This window comes from Hesperophylax consimilis, chromosome 8, assembly GCF_061612785.1.
Source record: "Hesperophylax consimilis isolate HC1 chromosome 8, BYU_Hcon_1.0, whole genome shotgun sequence".
Classification (NCBI taxonomy): domain Eukaryota; kingdom Metazoa; phylum Arthropoda; class Insecta; order Trichoptera; family Limnephilidae; genus Hesperophylax; species Hesperophylax consimilis.
The window spans coordinates 14,079,970-14,100,073 of record NC_142843.1 but is presented as its reverse complement, the minus strand read 5'-3'; the positions used below and the strand labels follow the sequence as shown (position 1 = coordinate 14,100,073).

Genomic DNA, 20,104 nt, shown 5'->3' with positions numbered 1-20,104 from the left:
AATTTTGCCACTGCTATAAAAGTAAGAACTAATTTAGAAATGTCTAAATAAATGCACAACTTTCGGTGAACACAATTAGTCTTTTTTTGGATACAATCAATTTGCAAGTATGACACGAATTTATAGCAGTTCAACGAGTTTTAAGACAGCATAATAAACTGTAACCCTTTCAGTATCGCACTTTTATTTCCATATATATACCATACTTTAAGCTTGATAATAGCAACAATTTGAAAAATTTTGGTGTGCAATTTTTTTTGCTTTCTAATTTAGATTTTTTTTAAATTAGATTTTTATTATTCTTAAGGGGTTCGTCTCAAGGGGTTATTTTTTATTAGTAATGAGAAAAAAACATATCACACGAATAATTGTTTAATTTGAAAAAATATTAATTTACAATGTGACATGAATAAAAATAAAAGATAACATAAAAAAAACATAAAAATAATAATGGATTCCAGTCCAAGCCAAACAGCCAAAACGGAAACTGTATTTGTTGCTGGAATAAAGCAATCTAGCATAAAAAATAGACGCTATGATGAATATCCTTCACAAGCGATACACAAAATATGGGGTTCCTCTGGAGGAACTCTGGTATTAAAAGAGTCAACAACCAATCTATGGGTACCGAGGAAACAAGTTACACCGGGATGGCCTTTGTGGTAAAGCTCTCGACTAGCAAGCCGAAGGGCGTGGGTTCAAATCCCAGTGTGCGCAAGTAAATTTTATTTGATTAATTTGTGTTATTTCACAATTAATTAATTAAAAATAATATATGGCATACTTGCGGCACGTTCCAGAGTGGAAGATACTTTCAGTACCGCCCTGGTGTAAGACCACCATTCAGAATTGAAATGTTGCTTGAAATGTCTTTAGCCATGTTTGGTGACCAGATCTGAATATCAAGGAGTACCCTCACCTTCCTCTTCCCCGTATCCTTCTCCTCCACACAAGCTTCAGCCTCACGACATACTGAAGCCACAGTCTCACTGGCTCCGCCGGGATTTGAACCCGTGACCTTCAGATTGCTAGTGGAGAGCCTTACTCCTCGACCACAGAGGGCATCAGAGGAAGGCGTCAGTTTTTACCCCAAAGGAGTGTTCTAGCCAGTGTCAAGTAGAGGTGATTGTGGAATGTTTGTAGGTGCAGGTTAAAATTTTGTAGTAATCACAAGAACCTGCATAACATGATATTATGTACATCTAAAATATGCTAAACATACAAGAGCTGATGACCTCGATTTAGAACTAAATCTAGCTCTAAACGAGGTGAGTTGGCAACACTGGCTGCTCTTAAGCTACGTACTCACGCTCATTCATGATCAATGGTTTTACGCTTATTCAAACATATCTCAACGTGTTTACCTCCTCACTGGATTGTTTCGATTGATTTCGACAATGCGAAAAAGTTATTTCAATATGGGATGAATTCGAGGATAGAACAAAAAAAATAAGAAACCAACAGTTTATCAATGAAATAAAGACATTTAATTTAAAATATTAAATTGGACATAATTTATGAGTCTTATAACATAACACAGCAACAAGTGAAACCATGGACAGGTACAGTCTTATCCTAATTAAAATAATAGTGTAAATAAAATATAGATTATTATTTACATAACAGTTATATCAAAACTATAAGCGTTCAATTTAAAAAATAGGTATTTACTAAAATCAGTCAAGTTCACATAAATGTATTCATCTTTAGAACGTAAAATATTTTCAAATCGTTTATATTGTCCTATGTCTTTTTGGTTCAGATCGTGTTGTTCGATCTTCAGGAAGCGCAGTTTGCTACAGCTCTTGGTCAACTTCAGCAGGTGCAACAGGGTGATCATTTGTTTCTTCTGTGTCACAGTTAATTTATCTACTATTTCAATCACTTCTAGGCTCTTGCAGGGTACTAAATTCGCTAGCAATAGGTCAATTTTCCGTATTTCGCATTGCATTCTAAAAAAAAGTATTTGTGTATTAATAATTTATTATCATGTAAGGTGCTTTCCGTGTTTTAAATAATCTGATAAGATGAGGACTTTACACTTACTAAACAAAAAAAAAATTAAAGCACAACAGAAAAAAATATGCGCTCAGTTTACAATTCAAACATTGTGGTGAATACGAACTTGCATTAATTTCTTGAGTGATGCCATGATAACTCTGTCCCTTACTCATAAAGGAAGATTTCACACACAGTAACAAGTATTGGTACACAATACATTTATTAATAATGTGCCAAGACTGCAGTGGCGGTTTGTGAGGGTGCACAAACCTAACCTAACCTAACTAAACTTGGAAAAAACAATGCAAACTATTTCCTACTTCAAGCTATCATAATAATAATGTACTAATATAATTAAATTAATTACTAGACACACAAGATAGGCAATCAACTGCAAATTCACCGAACCAAATTAAAAATAGCTGTACTCTGTAGATACTACCGTGTACATAACAAATCACAAAATGAAACAAATCTGGTCGCTAGAGCTGATTGTAAATTCAGTTCTAATTTGGAAGTGATCGTTATTTGAGGTGGGCCTCAAACTAAGCAACGCGCGACTTTGTCGGCTATCATTTATTTCTGTTCTGTGTGACTTCCCCACTCCCCTCCGCCTAGATAAAATCAGCAGCCCTATCTCTGCCTCACTAGCGTATTTTTATACTGCGTTGTCTATGCTGGGCGAGTGGAAATCCACGTGTGGCTGGCCGCGTCACATTGATATGAAGAGTCACATATAAAGACAACCAGTCCTAGTAAAATTCGAAAATATGAATGGATAATATTTAAATTGAAGTAACTTTATTTTATACTAGCTATACCCCACCACGCGTTGCTGTGGCATCAGTCTGTCTGTGCAGATATAGAAACAAAAGCGCGTGTTGCTTTTACATCATGGCGCTGTTTTTCAAAAAAAGCAGGTGACATCTATACAGGGAGTCCGGGGGTAAAGTGCAAGTGGAATTCATTTATCTTTTTTACTTCTACCATCATGTAGAATCACCTTCCGAAGTTAGTGCACTTTATCCCCAGACACCCTGTATAATATAAGTATTTAAAACACACACATTTTCGAATGCAATCGGTGAAGGACTGTCGGAGATTTAAGATGTTGAACAAACGAAAAATTACATTTTTATTTATGTAGATTACAATTTAAAATAAATTGAAGACATTACATTTTGGATATATGTATTTATTTACTACTTTTATCTTAATTTTTAGGGGAGGAACAGCCTCGCCTGCCTCATTGCACTAACCGCCACTGCAAGTCTAAATAATTAGACTAGTATTCCACCAATTGCTGAAATGTTCGGAAGTAGTTGTGCTGCAAATTTTTATATTAAAATACAAAGATGTTTAGGTGCTAGAAAAATAACGATCAGCATTTAATTACCTTAAAACCTTGATATTTTTGCAAAGATGAAGAAGTTCCGTTAAACACTCCGAATAGTGGAAACCAAAGTCGATATACATTCCAATGTATTCCAGGAGCCGGCAATGCGTGAAAACCTTGAAAACAATTTTTCAATGCAACTTTGTTGTAAGTTTGCAGCAAGAAATAAACAAACAAAAAATTAGGTATGATTTGAGATTTTCGCGGCCAAAAGTATTATAGTGATTTGTTTTTAGGGTATTATGCCGTGTTGCGCTACCTCCTTCTTTAGCCAGCGTTTCGGACAGCATTGCACTGTCCATCATCAGGGCAGATGTGTAATCTGGCTTTACACATCTGCCCTGTTAAGAGATAGCGCAACACGGCTTAATACCCCAAAAACAAATCACTATAAAACAAAAAATTATATCAAAATCAATAGTTTTTAATAAAAAATTTAAATGTGAATACTGAACAAGAGTCCCAACTGCTCCCAACCCTCCGGAGCCAGGGAAACTATGGTGTATGGTAACTACATAACCCCAATTGGTGTATGTTGTGAGGCTGAAGGTAGCGGGGAGGGAAAAGAGATGGGAAAAAGGAAGGTGGAGATGTACTGCGGCTAAAGCCATCTCAAGGATGTTCCAATAATAGTACGTAAATATACATATGTAGTATGTTTACCTGCGTGAAGAATTCTTTAGGATGTTCTGGTAAAACCGTCAACGAGAGATGCTTAAGACAACTTAATTTGGCAACATCAATTAAACTAGAAGTGTCCAACACAAGTTTTCCCGCTTCGTGGATATGTTTACTGAAAAAACAAATTGTAAATTAAACAAATTAAGAAGATTTATATAAAATTTCACTTTAAACTATTCAATAAGGTATTTACCAATATAATGTCATTTTTACGTACATACTTAGAGGTACGTAACATGTGAAAATATAAGAAAAACTTTTCAAAAATGGAAATTTTGAAAATATATTGAGTTAGAAAAAGGAAAAATTGGCACCTACAAGCTTTTAAAAAAATTTAATTTGATTCTAACTTTCAAATGGGTAAATGGGTACCTACCGGTATGCCAGTGATTTTTCACGGGTACCCGGTAGTGATACATATATTTTTTTGCGTTAATCGTTTGAAACTTGAATTAAACCAGTTACATGGTCGAGCTATTGACTTTAGTAAAACAGAAGGTTCATTAAAATTGGTCAAAACTTTCCTTTAAAAAAAGAAAACAGGTTATTTCTCAGAAATAATTACATAAATTAGGCTTGCTTTGAAAATAGAATAATGATACATATTTTGCCGGTGATAAATCCAATACTCACTCTCTATAACATTCTCTCGATCCGTCAGTGAGAATCTTCAAAGATTCCAAATTAACATTAGCATCTAACATTTTGCGAAATACATTTTTCTTTCCCTTTGGGACTTGCGGAATTCTGGATGTTCTCAATTTTTTGAATAATGGTGAATCAGACGATGGTTGTTCAGCTACGAAAAATGTGAAAAAATAAGTACATATTTACACATTTACAAATGCATCACTATATGAACTCACCTTGGTGATTTTTAAAAATTTTAATATGTAATATGACATTTTCGTGAGAAAATCACCTGAAGGGCCTGATAACACCAATAAGTGTGTTCCTGAAGTAGGCTCAAATTTTCCTTACGACTCTTTATGACACGGGTCAAAAGATATTGTTTTAATGATTCAAACACATTTTTTTTTAAATGGTGGTTGGAGTTATTAAAAAATGAGTTGAGAAATATAAATGCTATTTCCGATTGTTTTCTTATGAAAGTATGTATCTACACATAATTTAACAGAATAAGACGGTAGATAATTTGCTATTTTTTCAGATTTTCTGAACTAAAATGTTGAAAAGTGAGGTTAACTGGAGTTTTCATCTAGCGCTTATTTTTATTTGTGTATATCGCTACATAGACCAAAGAACTCCTGGATGACCCAATGCTCCAAAATCCTACAAAGAAACGGCCTAGATGAAAGCGACACTCAGAACCGAAGAAGCTATAACCTGAGAACGAGAAGAGCCGACCCCAACAGCCTACCTAGGCAATGAGTTGGGATAGTGCTAGGAAGAAGTAAGTAAGCTACATATTAAATAGCCTCTTGTTAAAATTAGACCAAACTTAGGATCATAACAGATTCCAAAGGCATCACATAGTCTGATTAAACAAAATGTTTATTGCAAATATGTGAATTTTATATTGATTTTATTTATTTATTTTTAAGGCACAAGACACTTTTTTTAACTGCTCATCACTTAGGATTTACAGAATTTGAACAAAATTTCAAGTTATTCTTCAAGTTCTGTTATTATTTCAGGCTTGTAATGATACAATAACAGAACTTGAATATACATTTTAATTCCAATTATTATTAAACTTTTGAAAAAAAACTTTCGCTACTGAATAGGAATAATGGTTGGCATGACATCCAACTAAACCAGCGCCAACGACTGCTACGAGTATTTCAGATTACCTACCAATGCATTGGCTTGTCCGGGGTCTGAGTCCAAGGGTCTTAAGTAAATTGGCAGCATTTGTTTTCTTTCAAATTGGTATAGATCACACCTCTAGCGATTGTCTATTTAGTGGTATTATTAATTTAAGAAAATTATATATTCTGTCACAGCAATATTAAATTAGTCCATACGTAAAAGACTCGATCTGGGATTGTGTATTTTTTTGCAATTACATGATATTAGACAAATTATTGATCCAAATTCTCAATCCAGGGTGAAATTTAATAATAATTTGGTGGGATATGAAGAACGAAGATTACTTTATTTGAAATGTAATCAGTACATGCATATAATTTATCCTTGGAAAGAGGCACATATGGCATTCATTTATAGATATACCTTTCATGAATTTCTTACCCAAGAAGCACAGATATCATTAATTCAAAGATATATACTTTTCAAGGATTTCTTACCTAAGAGGTACAGATATCATTCATTCAAAGATATAAACGTTTCAAGGATTTCTTACCTAAGAGGCACAGATGTCATTCATTTATAGATATACCTTTCATGAATTTCTTACCCGAGAGCATAGATATCATTCATTCAAAGATATATATACATTTCAAGGATTTCTCAATGAAGAGGCACAAACGGCATTCATCCACAGATATACATTTTAAGAATTTCTTACCCAAGAAGCACAGATATCATTAATTTAAAGATAAATACGTTTCAAGGATTTCTTACCCAAAAAGCAAAGATGTCATTCATCCGTAGATATATGTTTCATTCTTACGCGAGAGGCACAAACGGTATTCATCCACCTTTCAAGAATTTCTTACCTAAGAAGCACAGATATCATTCATTTAAAGATATATACATTTCAAGGATTTCTTAACCAAGAGGCACAGATGTCATTCAATTATAGATATACGTTTCAAGGATATCTTACCCAAGAGGTACAGATGGCATTCATCCATAGATATACTTTTCAAGGACTTCTTCTCTTTGAAGTGATTTAGCATTGGAGTTTCATCATTTAAATAGCACTCATATCTTTTCACGTAGCACAGCTCAGATGTTCTGATTCTCACTCTCTCCCGGACGTAGGCCTAATTTAAGAAAAAAAAGGTTCAATTTATTATTAAGTAAAATATTTATTTATTTAATCCTTTCGTTGATGACAGGAATCAAGCAATTTTATTTTGGTTGAAATTAGACTGCATTCAGTAGAAATGAGATCCCTTATGTGATAAAACCATGTATGACCGTGCGATGGGGAGACTCGAAAAGAATGCAAGGCTGATGTAAGCGTAGTAAGTAAGATTAAGAAAGAGACGTTTAGATAGTTTGGACGTGTAGAGAAAATGAACAAAAAAAGGATTGTAAGATTATATCATGACATGAAAATGAACAAAAAAAGGATTGTAAGATTATATCATGACATGAAAATGAACAAAAAAAGGATTGTAAGATTATATCATGACATGAAAATGAACAAAAAAAGGATTGTAAGATTATATCATGACATGAAAATGAACAAAAAAAGGATTGTAAGATTATATCATGACATGAAAATGAACAAAAAAAGGATTGTAAGATTATATCATGACATGAAAATGAACAAAAAAAGGATTGTAAGATTATATCATGACATGAAAATGAACAAAGACATGGCACGATCAAGTGAACCAGATACTTGAGTCGGGCCGTGTCAAGAGTCAGAATAATAGAAGGGTATGTATGAGATGATGCATGAATGTGAACGTAGCAAGGTATATACTCATTAACCAGTAAGATACATGATCTGGGCAACCGCTTTGGGGGTACTACATATTGATATATTTACTGACTTTATTTATAGAATTAAGCATAGTCTTTACCAGCACTTTGTTGAATCCTACAAACTGTAGTAGCGTTGGTAATATAGTTTTAGTGATTTGTATTATATGTGGTATTGTTCTAGTTTCTGTATTATTTTATGTTGCTGTTACATGCTTTGCTAATATTGTATCATATTCAGTTTATCAGTTTAACATTGTTTCATGCTTTAAAACCTTTGTGTATAATTTTCGATAGCTCACTAGGTATTTTCCGTTCTTAAAATCCATGTAAAAGGCCAGCTGAGCGTTAAGCCAAATAAAAATAAAATATGCAGTGTGTGCCAAACCGAGTTGTTTGACTGTCCATCATCTCTGCCTTTCCCTGCGGTGAAACGGCCAGATGATTAGTTAGTAAGAATCAGTGGTATTGTTAATCATCATACTAGACGAGGGATAATGTTATATGAAAGGTATCATCTATTGATCAGGGGGAATATAAATAAATGAACTTGTAGATAAATCATTATCATAATTCATTTTTAATTTATAGGAAAATTGAAAATAAATAAAGAGTTGATAAGGCCTACATCGGAAAGCAGAGAGGCAAATATTACCTATACATACCTCTAGAATTTTGGTCTCATCTGCATCAGCCTTGCATATGTACAGAGTGCAATGGTCGTAAATGTAGTGCTGCTGTATCTTGAAATATGTTGGATAGTGTCTTACAAATTCACTATCAGGGATATCTGAAATGTCAAAAGATGTATCTCCTTTATTTATTCATTCATTCATTGATCTTCTCACATCAAGTATAGATATTAAAAAAATTGCTAATTTTGAACTGTTTTTAATTTATTGCAAGACCTAATAACCTAACCATTAACGATTAATAACTGTTAACCTATAACTAAGATTAATTTAAATGTACATTCGATAAGAGATACATTTAAAAAAAAATAAAAATAGATTATACTCTTGTTTATATATAATACTAGTGGATCGCCGGTTGCAAAGGTTTAAACCATCAGGTCTCTGGTATATTCTGTCGGAAGGTCAGAGTATTGCCGCTTTGCAATAAAATAAAAATAAATGGAATATTTAAAGGTGATGAAATACCCTTTCAAATTTCATTATAAGAAACTAGTGGACCCAGCAACACTTCGCTAGTGCTTATATCTTTCTCGAGCGCCTCCGACTTCTTCCATCATTCACTATTGTACACCACAATGTTACTATGATTTAAGATTTTCACGGCCAAAAGTATTTTTGTTATTTGTTTTTGGGGTATTATGCCGTGTTGCGCTAACTCCTTCTTTAGCCAACGTTTCGGACAGCATTGCAGTGTCCATCATCAGGGCAGATGTCTTATTAAGACGTCTTATTAAGACATCTGCCCTGATGATGGACACTGCAATGCTGTCCGAAACGTTGGCTAAAGAAGGAGTTAGCGCAACACGGCATAATACCCCAAAAACAAATAACAAAAAAAAACACAATGTTACTGTTAAAAAAACTACATTCCATCGACTTCAATTCGACTCCGTATCTCATTACGGAGCAGAGATATTGCGTTAAGTGTTCCTCGGGTGTACCTGACTTATTCTACCATTTAAACTTCTCTAAACACTCCTGGCACTAATAACAACAAACTTCGAAATTTTCAGCAATATCGGTCAACTACCTTTGAATGAATTTTATAATGAATTTTTATATATTAGAACCTAGTTAGAATTTTACTCAACCATTTGGAATGCATTTTATAATATTATGGAACGTATACATCCGCGAACCGAACTGCTGAACTGAAACTCAACTTACGGGAAAGAAACGAAGCAACCGCAAATGGCGCGAAATGTCGCTTGCAGTTGATTCGTTCCTTTCCCGTAATTCGTGATACAGTTCGCTTTTCGGTGTGTGTTGGATGTCCTGTCACGGACCGCCTTCTATGCAGGGAAATTAAAATTTGTGGTTGTATGTATTTTTGGATGAGATATCTGAAAAGATCAGGTGAGAACTATCCTATATTTTAAGATGGACCCAACCATAAGCATTCACAAAATTTCATTGAAATCGGTTGGGTTGTTTCGGAGATTAGCGTGTACGAACACAGGGACACATGATTTTTATATATTAAGAATATAGATAGATAATAAATATATTGAAACAATTTTAATTTTTTTGTTGATATACATATCTAAGAGTATCATTTTTTACATTTAATAATAATAATAATAATACCTGGATGACTTTTATAGCGCCGTTTTTGTGCAAAAACACCTCAAGGGATTTCATAGTTATCTAGTAATGTTGGCCTCACTGGGTGGCTTACCCGTGCTGAGGCCTTCATTTTATAATATAAAAAAATAAAGTATAATATATTTAAAGAGAAATATATATAATCTTGTGTGTTTGTGAGTGATGTGTGTTTTATATTGGTTTTGTGTGTTACGTGTAGGTTTTATTATTTTATGTAATGAAATTTTGGTAATATTGACTTTTTTGTTCTTTAATCCATTTTGTGTCTGTTTTTCCTCAATTTTATTTTCAAGTGTTAGACTATTGAATGCTTTTATAGCATGGTATTGATAGTGTCTTTGTCCAAAGCTTGTATTTACTGTCGGAGTTTTTATGTTTTCTTTGTACGCTTGCCTATCTGGTCTGTTAGTGATATTTTGTGTATGTATGTATTACAATGAAATTCTACCATAAATTGTCAGTATCAAAAATCTAAATATTATATAGATAGATTAATAATGTAGAAATCCAATTGTTTTTGTTTATTTATTTATTTCACGCCTATTAAGGCTTTTACATACATATATATAAAAAATATTTACGAAATTACACATGAAAATAGTGCAGGAAACGACTATTTAAAACAATTGCAGAAAAATAAATATAAAGTCAAAATATCACTGAACTTGTTCTACACAGCATGCAGGCACAAAACATAAAAAATCCAAAATATTTTTTTCTGTTTCAGTTGACAAAATTATTATGTGTTAGTCAAATCAAATTAAATACCTTTATTAAAATATTCCACTACTTGATGAAAAAAACTTCAATAGGGTATGCTTATATATTGAAATTGATGTACTAAATATATCAACAACATCATAGTATTTGTTTCCTAGCTGTTGAATCCATAGGAGGGTGATATTGGGACGTTGACATAGAATTGCTACAATAATATGGTAGGTACTGTCTTGTAACCGACCTGCTTGGAGTATGAAAAGAGATTACATATAATAAATCAGGGGTATCAAACATTGAATTAATAATTTTATACAAACAGCTTAAATCGGAAATAATTCTGCGATCAGATAATTTTATTAAATTTAATGAACAAAGTACGTTATCGTAATTTAGGTTTTCTCTAGGAATGCCCATTTTAAAATTTACATATCTTAAAAAATTATTTTGGATTCTTTCAATCGCATGTGAATGAATCTCATAATTTGGGGACCAAACCGTGGAATTGTATTCTACATGACTCCTTACTTGTGACATATATAATGTTTTTACAGTATTTACATTATTGAAATCACTAGATACCCTTAAAATAAATCCCAACATTTTCAAAGCTTTATTGGTTATTATTTCAATATGCTTGATAAAGTTAAGTTTCGTGTCAAACCAAATGCCTAAGTCATTAATTTCCGAGACAGATACTAACGACATATTGTTAATGGAATAATCAAAAAATATTGGATTCTTTATTCGATGAAACCTCATAATTTGGCATTTGCTTATGTTAAGTTGCAAGCGGTTATCACAACACCATATAATTAATCTTGACAAGTTATTTGATAATATATGGCAATCGTTAATGTTTCTGATTGCTTTGAATAATTTCAGGTCGTCTGCAAACATTAACACTTGAAAATCATTGAAAATATACAATACATCATTGACAAATAATAAAAACAGGATTGGACCTAAGTGTGACCCCTGGGGAACACCACTCGTAGCAGTGAATTTGTATGAAAATGTACCATCAATTTTAACAGCCAGTAATCTTTTGGTCAAGTAACTATTAAACCACTTATATAGTGAACCACCTATACCGAATTTATGGAGTTTATTCAGTAATAACTCATGATTGACTTTATCGAACGCCTTGCTAAAATCGGTATAAATAGAGTCAACTTGACATTTACTAGACATGGAATCAGATATATAGTTTTGATAGGTTAACAAGTTAGTAAGGGTAGATTTGCCAGTAGAGAAACCATGTTGTTTAGGAGAAATGACGTGGTTTAATCGGAAAATAACTTTTTTAAGAAGAATTTTTTCAAAAACTTTAGGAATCGTTGATAAAAGGCACACCGGTCTGTAATTAATCACCTCGTATTTATCGCCTTTTTTAAAAATAGGCGTAAGGAAGCTGAAATTCCATTTAGTAGGAAAACATCCTGTTCGTAAAGACTGATTTAAACAGCAAATATAAAGGATACGCCAGATTGGTAGCACAATTATTCAAAAATACAGGAGGTATTTTATCTGGTCCACCACTTTTGCTTTGATCTAGTAATTTTATTTCAGTCAATATATCATTATATTCTATGTGGATAAAAGATAAATTAAGATTATGATCAGTAGTAAAATTTGATACTGTACGAGCAGAAACTTTTTTTTTTATTTAGTTACTTTTTTAAATAATTAGGTACATTTTTGTATGGCACATGAAATAAAATATATATATAAAATTAAAACAGATCATTGAAGTCCTCCTCACTAGGAGATCCTGTGCTGAGGGGGACTATATATGTTAGTATACGTTTTCAGCAACTAAGATGATGTTTTAAATATATTAGCTAGTTCTTCTTCCGATATTTCCTTCAGCCAAGATTTGATGTCCTTAATGTAGTTATTTTTCGTTTTCCTTTGTTTGATGTTGAGAGGGAGTTTATTATATAATTTAATTGCTAAAAATTCAGAGTTTCTTTGTCCAAAGGTAGAATTACATTTAGGAATATTTAGCATGTCTGTTTGCTTGGCTCTGGTTTTATGATCGTGAGAGGGGTTTGCCTCTGGTTTATTTTTTAAGTGATGAACTAGAATATTTTTAGCATAGATTTTTTGTAAACTTGGAACATCAAACAGATTAAAAATATCAGTAGTTGGCGTCCTTACGGGGAGCTTTAACTGGTGTCTCACATTCATAAACGCTTTTAAAAAAATCAGCAAAAAGGTCAGCGATACTTTGAGTGTCTTTGGCCTTTTTACCTGCATATTCCAAGTTGGCGGGCATACCAAAGTTGTTATTTTTCATTGATTTTGCATAGTTCCAAAAATACTTTACATTATGATTTATTGAAGTTTCAACATAATTAATAAAAGAATTGTAGCACATTTTTGATAAGATTTTACAATCTTTTCTAACGTTTTTAAATTCAATATAATTTGATAAAGACCTGTCTTCTTTATATTTCTTATGTAAAACTTTTTTAAGGGCAGTTAATTGAACAAGTTCTTTATTGAACCATCTCGGATATTTCGATTCTTTAAAATTAATGAGTGGGATGAGATCTGAAATAATTTTATCCAGCAAATAATAAAATGATTCAATATTTTGATTAATATCACCTTCTTTAAGAAATGACCAATCTTCCTTGTGGAGACGATCATTTATGTCCCGATAGTTCGCATTTTTAAAGTTATACGTAGGAGTTGAATTATTTTGATTGCCTTCTTTAGTACAAGGGATAAGTATTGCTAGTGGGGGATGGTGGTTGTCTATCGGAAGAATAGACTCTAATGATTCATTTATAATTACGTTGCTCTCATTTGACAAAACTAGATCAAGAACACGATTATTAATATTACGTACATGGTTATATTGGGTTAAATTAAAAAGTAAAGACATATCTAGAATTACTCGTTCGCAGGCGGTTGCTGGTATTGAATTAAAATTACTGTCTAAAACGTTGAAATTGCAATTAGGTAAATTATAATCACCGCAAATAATTATGTGATGATTTGGATATTTTGTTTTTACTAACTCAACATCTTCACAGTGTTTTTTATAGATTGCTAAGTTGGCATTAGGAGGAATATAAACAGTTCCAATAATAGTTTTCTTGAAATCACCACTTCACAATACAAACAATTGTTCCACATCAGTATTTTTGATTTTGAGTACTTTCGAAGTAATATTTTTGCGGACCGCTATCAGGACACCTCCTCCTCTTGTATTGGAGCTGGTATTCTGACTCCGGTCTGCTTGGTGGACATGGTGACTATGTAGTCCTAGCTCCGCTGAGAAGATTGATGATGTTAGCCATGTTTCAGTGAGTATGATGACATCATTTGAGAAAGATGGAGCATTTACTCTGAACTCCTTTAGTTTTGTTCTGATGCCTCTGACGTTTTGGTAGTAGATGAGGCGTTTATATGGCCTAATTTTTTGGTTGAACATTGATAATTTTAGTTGTTAATATATTTTATGGTTAAATTATTTTCTCCCTTATTTTTCCGGTTTTCTAACTCCTTCCATACATTTTGAATTTCTTGGCGCTGAACCCATGTTAAGTCTTTTTTGGTTTTAATACTGACATTTTTGTAGTCTATCGCCTTTTTTTGAAGAACCAGTTTCACTTGATGTTGGTCTGACAGTTCAATCTTGATCGGACGTATTTTATCCATTTCTTTTTTACCTAAACGGAACAATTTTATTTCAGAGGTATCAACATTTTCAACTTTGCTTAGAATACTCAAAACTTTGTTCTTATCCTCCCTCATGCAGTCAGTTTGAGTACCAGTTGAGCACTCAGGTACATCAAACATTATAATATTCTTAGAACGTAATTTTCTCTCCTCCATTTCCGCTAGTGTTTCGCAAATTCCAGGTAGGTCTTGGATGGTGTTAGGTAGAGGTTGGACCTGAGGCGGCTTCTGTTGTGAAATGTTTGTATAGGCCTTCAGCTCTCCTTCCAGGAAGCCCACTTTCGCACCAACTACACTAATATTCCCCAAAAGTTCTGAAAGTTTAGGAGTTAATTTAGCCATTTGTTCTTTGGTAAATTTATTAGATGGATCCATAATGGTACTGTTCATAGAGTTTATTATATTACTTGCCATCGTAATAAAATGGTAGGGATCACACGAATCCATAATTAGTAGATCGAAGCAGAAATATAATATATGAAAAAGTTTAGCTGCCCTGATCACGTACTCGGGATAGTATGCGTAAATGTGAAGGTAACTTTACGTACACACACACTAGAAGCAAGTGCGAACTGACGAATTGACAGTTCTGATGACAGATTTATAATTATTTTGTTTTTGATAAATCTATTAACTGCGAGATTGGAATCACTTAGGACGGGTTGTTTCGGAGAATCTGAACAATTCATCAAATTTCAACGTTCATTTTCAAGTTCTGTGAAAGACTTTTTCAAGTTCTGTTTTCATTTCAGTTTTGTCAAGCAACTAGCCAACAATGATATAAAAACAGAACTTGAATAAGTCTTTCACAGAGCTTGAAAATGAACGTTGAAATTTGATGAATTATTCAGATTCTCCGAAACAACCCGTCCTTAGAATTCTATCACTACACTAAAACTCGATTTGCACTTGTAATTTAGTACTTCCTATGCGCACAGGTATAAAATTAAGGTATTCTTATTTATGTTATAAACTGGAGCAGAAACAAAACCGTGCACTGTTTACATGTAGTATTGTTGTATGTTTATTTTTATTTTCAATGGATTAGATGAGTTCCTTGATTTATTCCACTTGTGCGGTCAAAATGTATTGAAAATTTCAAAGCAATTTGATGAAAGCACCCTCCCCAATAAAGACTCTCTTGAAATGCGGAGTATATAAGACTGACTCAAGATTCTTCAATTGTTAGCTGCTAATCCTGTACAAATCTCAAGTACGCCCAATCGAATTTGCGATCCACCTCTGGGCTGGAGCCCGACAATACTTGATTCTGTGCAAAGAAAGGCGGTCCGTCTGATGCACAGATGCAATGTAGGCATGCTGAGTCTGTTCTACAGGTAAGTTTTTGTGTGGAATGGAATTTCGTATGTGGAATGAGCTACCCGCTTCTGTTTTTCCTCCATCAGGCCTCTTCAAGACCATTCCATTGATAAATTCTTTCCTACAGGCCCTACCTAAATCCGTCTCACAATGCTGCCCAAACGGGTGGTGACATAGTTACCTCTGTCTAGTACAGAGTGGAGTGCTCTTGGAGGTGTCACATAAAAAAATGAATATATTTTTATCAAATGCAAAAAAGTTTAATAAAATTCATATTTTAGACTTACCTTTACAGAGATGGCTGCTCAGATGAATACTGTCGTAAGTCTCTATGAATATGTGATGGGTAACAGGCTCCACGTTGTTCCTATACTTGAAGATCAGAGGGTCAAATTTGCCCGAGCTGCTGTAGCCGGAGGCGGGGCACTTGTTGTTGATGAGGATGTATCGCTTGTAGTTCTTGGCCATCAGCTGTCTCCAGAACTGGAGGAAGAAGTTCTCAAACTGCTCTATCTCATCGCAAAGTTCTAGCTGGAAGCAATAATAAACCAATTGAGAGATAACCAGAGTGGAATATCTTCTTATGTCAGTGCTTATTTAACAAAATCAATAAAAACATTATTTTACAGGTCAATTTTTAACTGATGGCACTTCAGCAATGAATGTTTTGTGTACTTTTATACAAACCATTGAGAGATTCCCATGCGATATCTACATTGGTCACATAGCAACCTTCTCCACCAAGAGTGGCTGTTTTCTGTCCAGTGGTGGCTTGTGTTCCCAAAAATTGATTGTGCGCTAAATTCTTGTCAGTCCATATAGCTGTCATTACCGTACTAGCTACTACCAATTTTTAATCTTATTCTAACCTACTGGAATTATCAGTTAACGAACTGTGAACTAAAGTGGCTCCTTCTCTATTCAGTACGAAGCACAAATGTATTATGGTGTCTTTGGGTGTTTCCACCTCTCTGAAGAGTTCCGAGGCATCGATGATAATGTTTCAGAAATTTTTTAACCATTCATTCACTCTGCGCGTAAAGACAATTGGAAGGTGACATTACACTGATTCACAAGATCCTCATTACAACACACATTCCATCAACCTACAACTAAAACGAATTTTGGACAAAGAAATTTGCAATACTAACTACTACTCTATAAAAACTAACTACTAACTACTCTATAAAATTATTTAATATGCTCCCCCTAATAAATATCATTAAAAAAATAACAGACTTCAAAAGAAGTATTAAGATATGGATTATGGACACGGGAAGGAAGAATATAGAAACAATGTTGCAACCTAACAAAGATTAACGCTACGTTATGTTTTTCTTCTACATAATGCTTTATAATTTTACTCCTTATTTTCAAGTGGTACAAAGGATGAAAATTCGAGCCGGTTGAATTAAACTTAATTTTTTGCATAGTATTACTTTTATTACTGTTTGCTTTGATTTTTGGTGGTATTATTATTGGTTGACGATAAGTATTATTTTTAGATTGACCGAAATATTGGGAGTGCGTTGTTGCTCCAATGTTCCTTAGCACTAGGTGCCACTATTTCTGTCATGCTTTGGTTTAAAGATTCACAATGTTCTATTGAAATATGGTCAGCACGACCTACCTTAATAATCAAACCTTCATGCTTTCTAGTGAAATATTTGGTAATGAGATCTTGAAGCTGATCACTTCTGACAAAGAAGTGGATAAAGTCTACTGGCATCCAAACTTCCCTCAGCTTAGAAAGATCCCCTTGAGTGAGAGACATTGCAACAGATTTCAGCTGAAATAAAAATAAAATTATGTTTTAATTTGTCAACAATAATTCAGAATGAAGCCTTAGGCCATTTGTTCACGGAGATACTTATACTATTTTGTTAGTGTTTGTACATGACGAGACGCGTCGACTACGGGTTTGAAGTATGTTGTATATATAACTATAATTTACGGGAAAAACATTTATTCTGTTGTATGGTGAACCCAAAATCGCCCTTTAGATCTTTTTTTATGCTTGTACATATAAAGTAGAATAATATTATTGTCTTCGTCCCTAGAGTCACTTGACATCGTATTAATTCCACGACTGTACTTGAAAAAATGTTCAGTATAATTTGGGTAGCACCGTGTACAGAAACCAGCTTTAAAGAGTTGCATATCGGTAGGATACTTGTGGTTATGTCACAGTCACATAGCTTTTTATATATCTCTGTATACGAAGGGCCTTATTCACAGTGGACTGAAATTTTTAGAGCTGTGACTTTTCAATCGATAGTGCGGTTTAAATTGTCAGTTTATTATTTACACTTTCAGTATAGGTAATGCTGACAATATGGGTTAAATGCCAATATTATAATATACATTTATTGATAGTGTTCTTCTGTTTTAACCAAGACATGATAACTACATTATTATTTTGGGTTTGCAGTGTAGACATACAATCAGTATGAACAACAAATATCATAGAATACATGAACTCACTCACCGATTGATGCTTGGTAACTATTTCTTTGACATGGACAACTCTAAGGTTTGTCTCGATGACATTCAGATGTTTAAGGTTAATTAACCCTAGTAAACTTTTTCTTAGTGGGGCTACAGGTAACCAATGGACGTAGCTTATATCTAAGTGTGTAATGTTACATTTTGAATATCTTAGGAATCGTTTGATGTCGGGCCATCTTACTTCGTAGGCGTTTTGGTTATCGAAGTAGGATTTCCTGTAAATAAACAGAATTTGTATTATCATTTATAACCAATTCTATTTTATAAGTTGGCACATGGTTACAAATGCGGTTTCGGCCATATAATGGAATATTCCAACAATGGTAAATAAATGCTTTCAAGTTCGTAGTGAATAAGTCATGTGTTTACCCGTATGATTCAAAATTTGAATGATATAAAGAACATTGTAGACGTACCTGGTTACCAGAGGATCGAAATAAAATCTCTCAAATCTTTTACAGGTTTTCGATACGCTAAATAAGGTGAAATAATCCAAGTACTTGAATATATTCACTAGAATCTCATCCGGCAAGTCGTAAATGTGTGCCACAGACATATTGATTATATATTATTACTGTATAAAATATCATAAAAATTGATAAAAATACAGACATTCGGTCGTGATTCGTCGGGATATTAACAGTACAATAATAAACAATATGTAAGTACATTCAATTAACGTACATAGTATATTGATGAACTGCAAGATTTTGAAAAAACTAAAATATATTTTGAAATATGTACATAATAAATTTGTACATAAATCATTTTATCATTTTGTACATCTGCACATTTTATGTATCCTGTCAAAATCAAAAATTTGTAGAAAAACCACCGGAAAAATTTAAGCAAAGGCGGCCCAATTCACTAATATTATTTACGTACAAGACAACCGATTTAGCTAAGTACTGCCAGGGCATAAATAAACCACTCACTATCAGGGAATGAGACCGTTTAATATATACCACTCACGTTCAACTTGCGTTACAAAAAAGCATTTCGATGTTGACCGCGTATTTTAAAATTATAATGAAAAGTTTTTTTAAATAAATATTTTTTAATTTTTTTTATAAAAATCGAAAAAAATTATGAATTTGGTGAAAAAAAAAATAACATGAGGCTATAATAAAAACATTTCGTAATAAACAATAATAGAAAATGCGAACATTAATAGTAATAATAATAATTAATAATCAATATATTTATGAAAGATATAAATATTTGACCGGTCAGTGGTTGAGTGGGCATAGCGCTTGGGTCTCACCCGAGCGTCGCGTGTTCGATTCCTCGGCTGGCTAAGTCCTCCATCACAACACAAGCAACATTTTCGGCTTTCTGTGGTGGTAGTAGGAGATTTTCAAACATTGTTGGGTTATTCGTAACCCGGGAATGTTTGTCTTTCTTTTTAAAAAAAAAAAAAAAAATTTTGAAAGCTCTTTTTTGGTATACTGATTATTTTAGTTTTTTCAATCGTATAAAAAAATTAAGAAAGCAGCTATCTGGATTTCGTCAGTTACATTTCTTTTGGATGGTAACTTGACAAAAAAAACTATTTTGTTGTCTGTTGGGATTGTTTGGTAAGCGATATGCTGAAATAGAACAAGCCATGATGCGTAAAACGTAATCTGTTAACCCCATTACTAAAAATTACTGAAATACTTTTAGACTTTTTGCTTTTTACACCAATATCCGTTCTAAACAACTAAAACATCAAAGCGTTTTCATGATATAAAAACCTCAAGAATTGAAAGCGTCACCAGCTTCTATCACTTCCGCAACGGAGGGAACAGATTGGTGGTGGTGGCCGGTTGGTGGCAAATTTCATAACACAGTGAATATCAGAATAACAAAAAAATACCATTTTGAGAACAATAAAAAATATAACAATAATCAAAAATGTGCA

At 33.2% G+C, this 20,104-nt stretch overlaps 1 protein-coding gene across 4 annotated transcripts; it reads right to left on the bottom strand.

Moving 5' to 3' along the window:
• Positions 1–1,517: 1,517 nt before the first annotated feature.
• LOC149421587 (uncharacterized) lies at positions 1,518–18,999 on the bottom strand. 4 transcript variants are annotated; one of them, XM_089634444.1, is made up of 10 exons: positions 18,886–18,999; positions 18,182–18,416; positions 17,324–17,482; positions 15,981–16,224; positions 8,326–8,450; positions 6,831–6,990; positions 4,712–4,877; positions 4,061–4,190; positions 3,398–3,513; positions 1,518–1,952 (listed from the first exon to the last, which is right to left on the bottom strand). In XM_089634444.1, coding segments are annotated over exons 1-10 (1,674 nt in total). In that variant the 5' UTR covers positions 18,888–18,999; the 3' UTR covers positions 1,518–1,615. The 4 variants fall into 4 exon arrangements, 3 of the variants coding, with proteins under 3 accessions (XP_089490570.1, XP_089490569.1, XP_089490571.1); XM_089634443.1 differs by having other exon boundaries at positions 18,618–18,994; XM_089634445.1 differs by lacking the exon at positions 1,518–1,952 and having other exon boundaries at positions 3,511–3,537; positions 18,618–18,994.
• Positions 19,000–20,104: the final 1,105 nt, after the last annotated feature.

Excerpts from the sequence above, each read along its gene's own strand:
- LOC149421587 (XM_089634443.1), bottom strand. The coding sequence starts at position 18,757 with ATGTCTGTGGCACACATTTACGACTTGCCGGATGAGATTCTAGTGAAT. Across the intron at positions 4,878-6,830 it reads ATGCCATCTGTACCTCTTGG|CTGAACAACCATCGTCTGAT; the intron begins GTAAGATATCCT and ends CATTTTTCGTAG. Across the intron at positions 4,191-4,711 it reads TCGAGAGAATGTTATAGAGA|TAAACATATCCACGAAGCGG; the intron begins GTGAGTATTGGA and ends TTGTTTTTTCAG.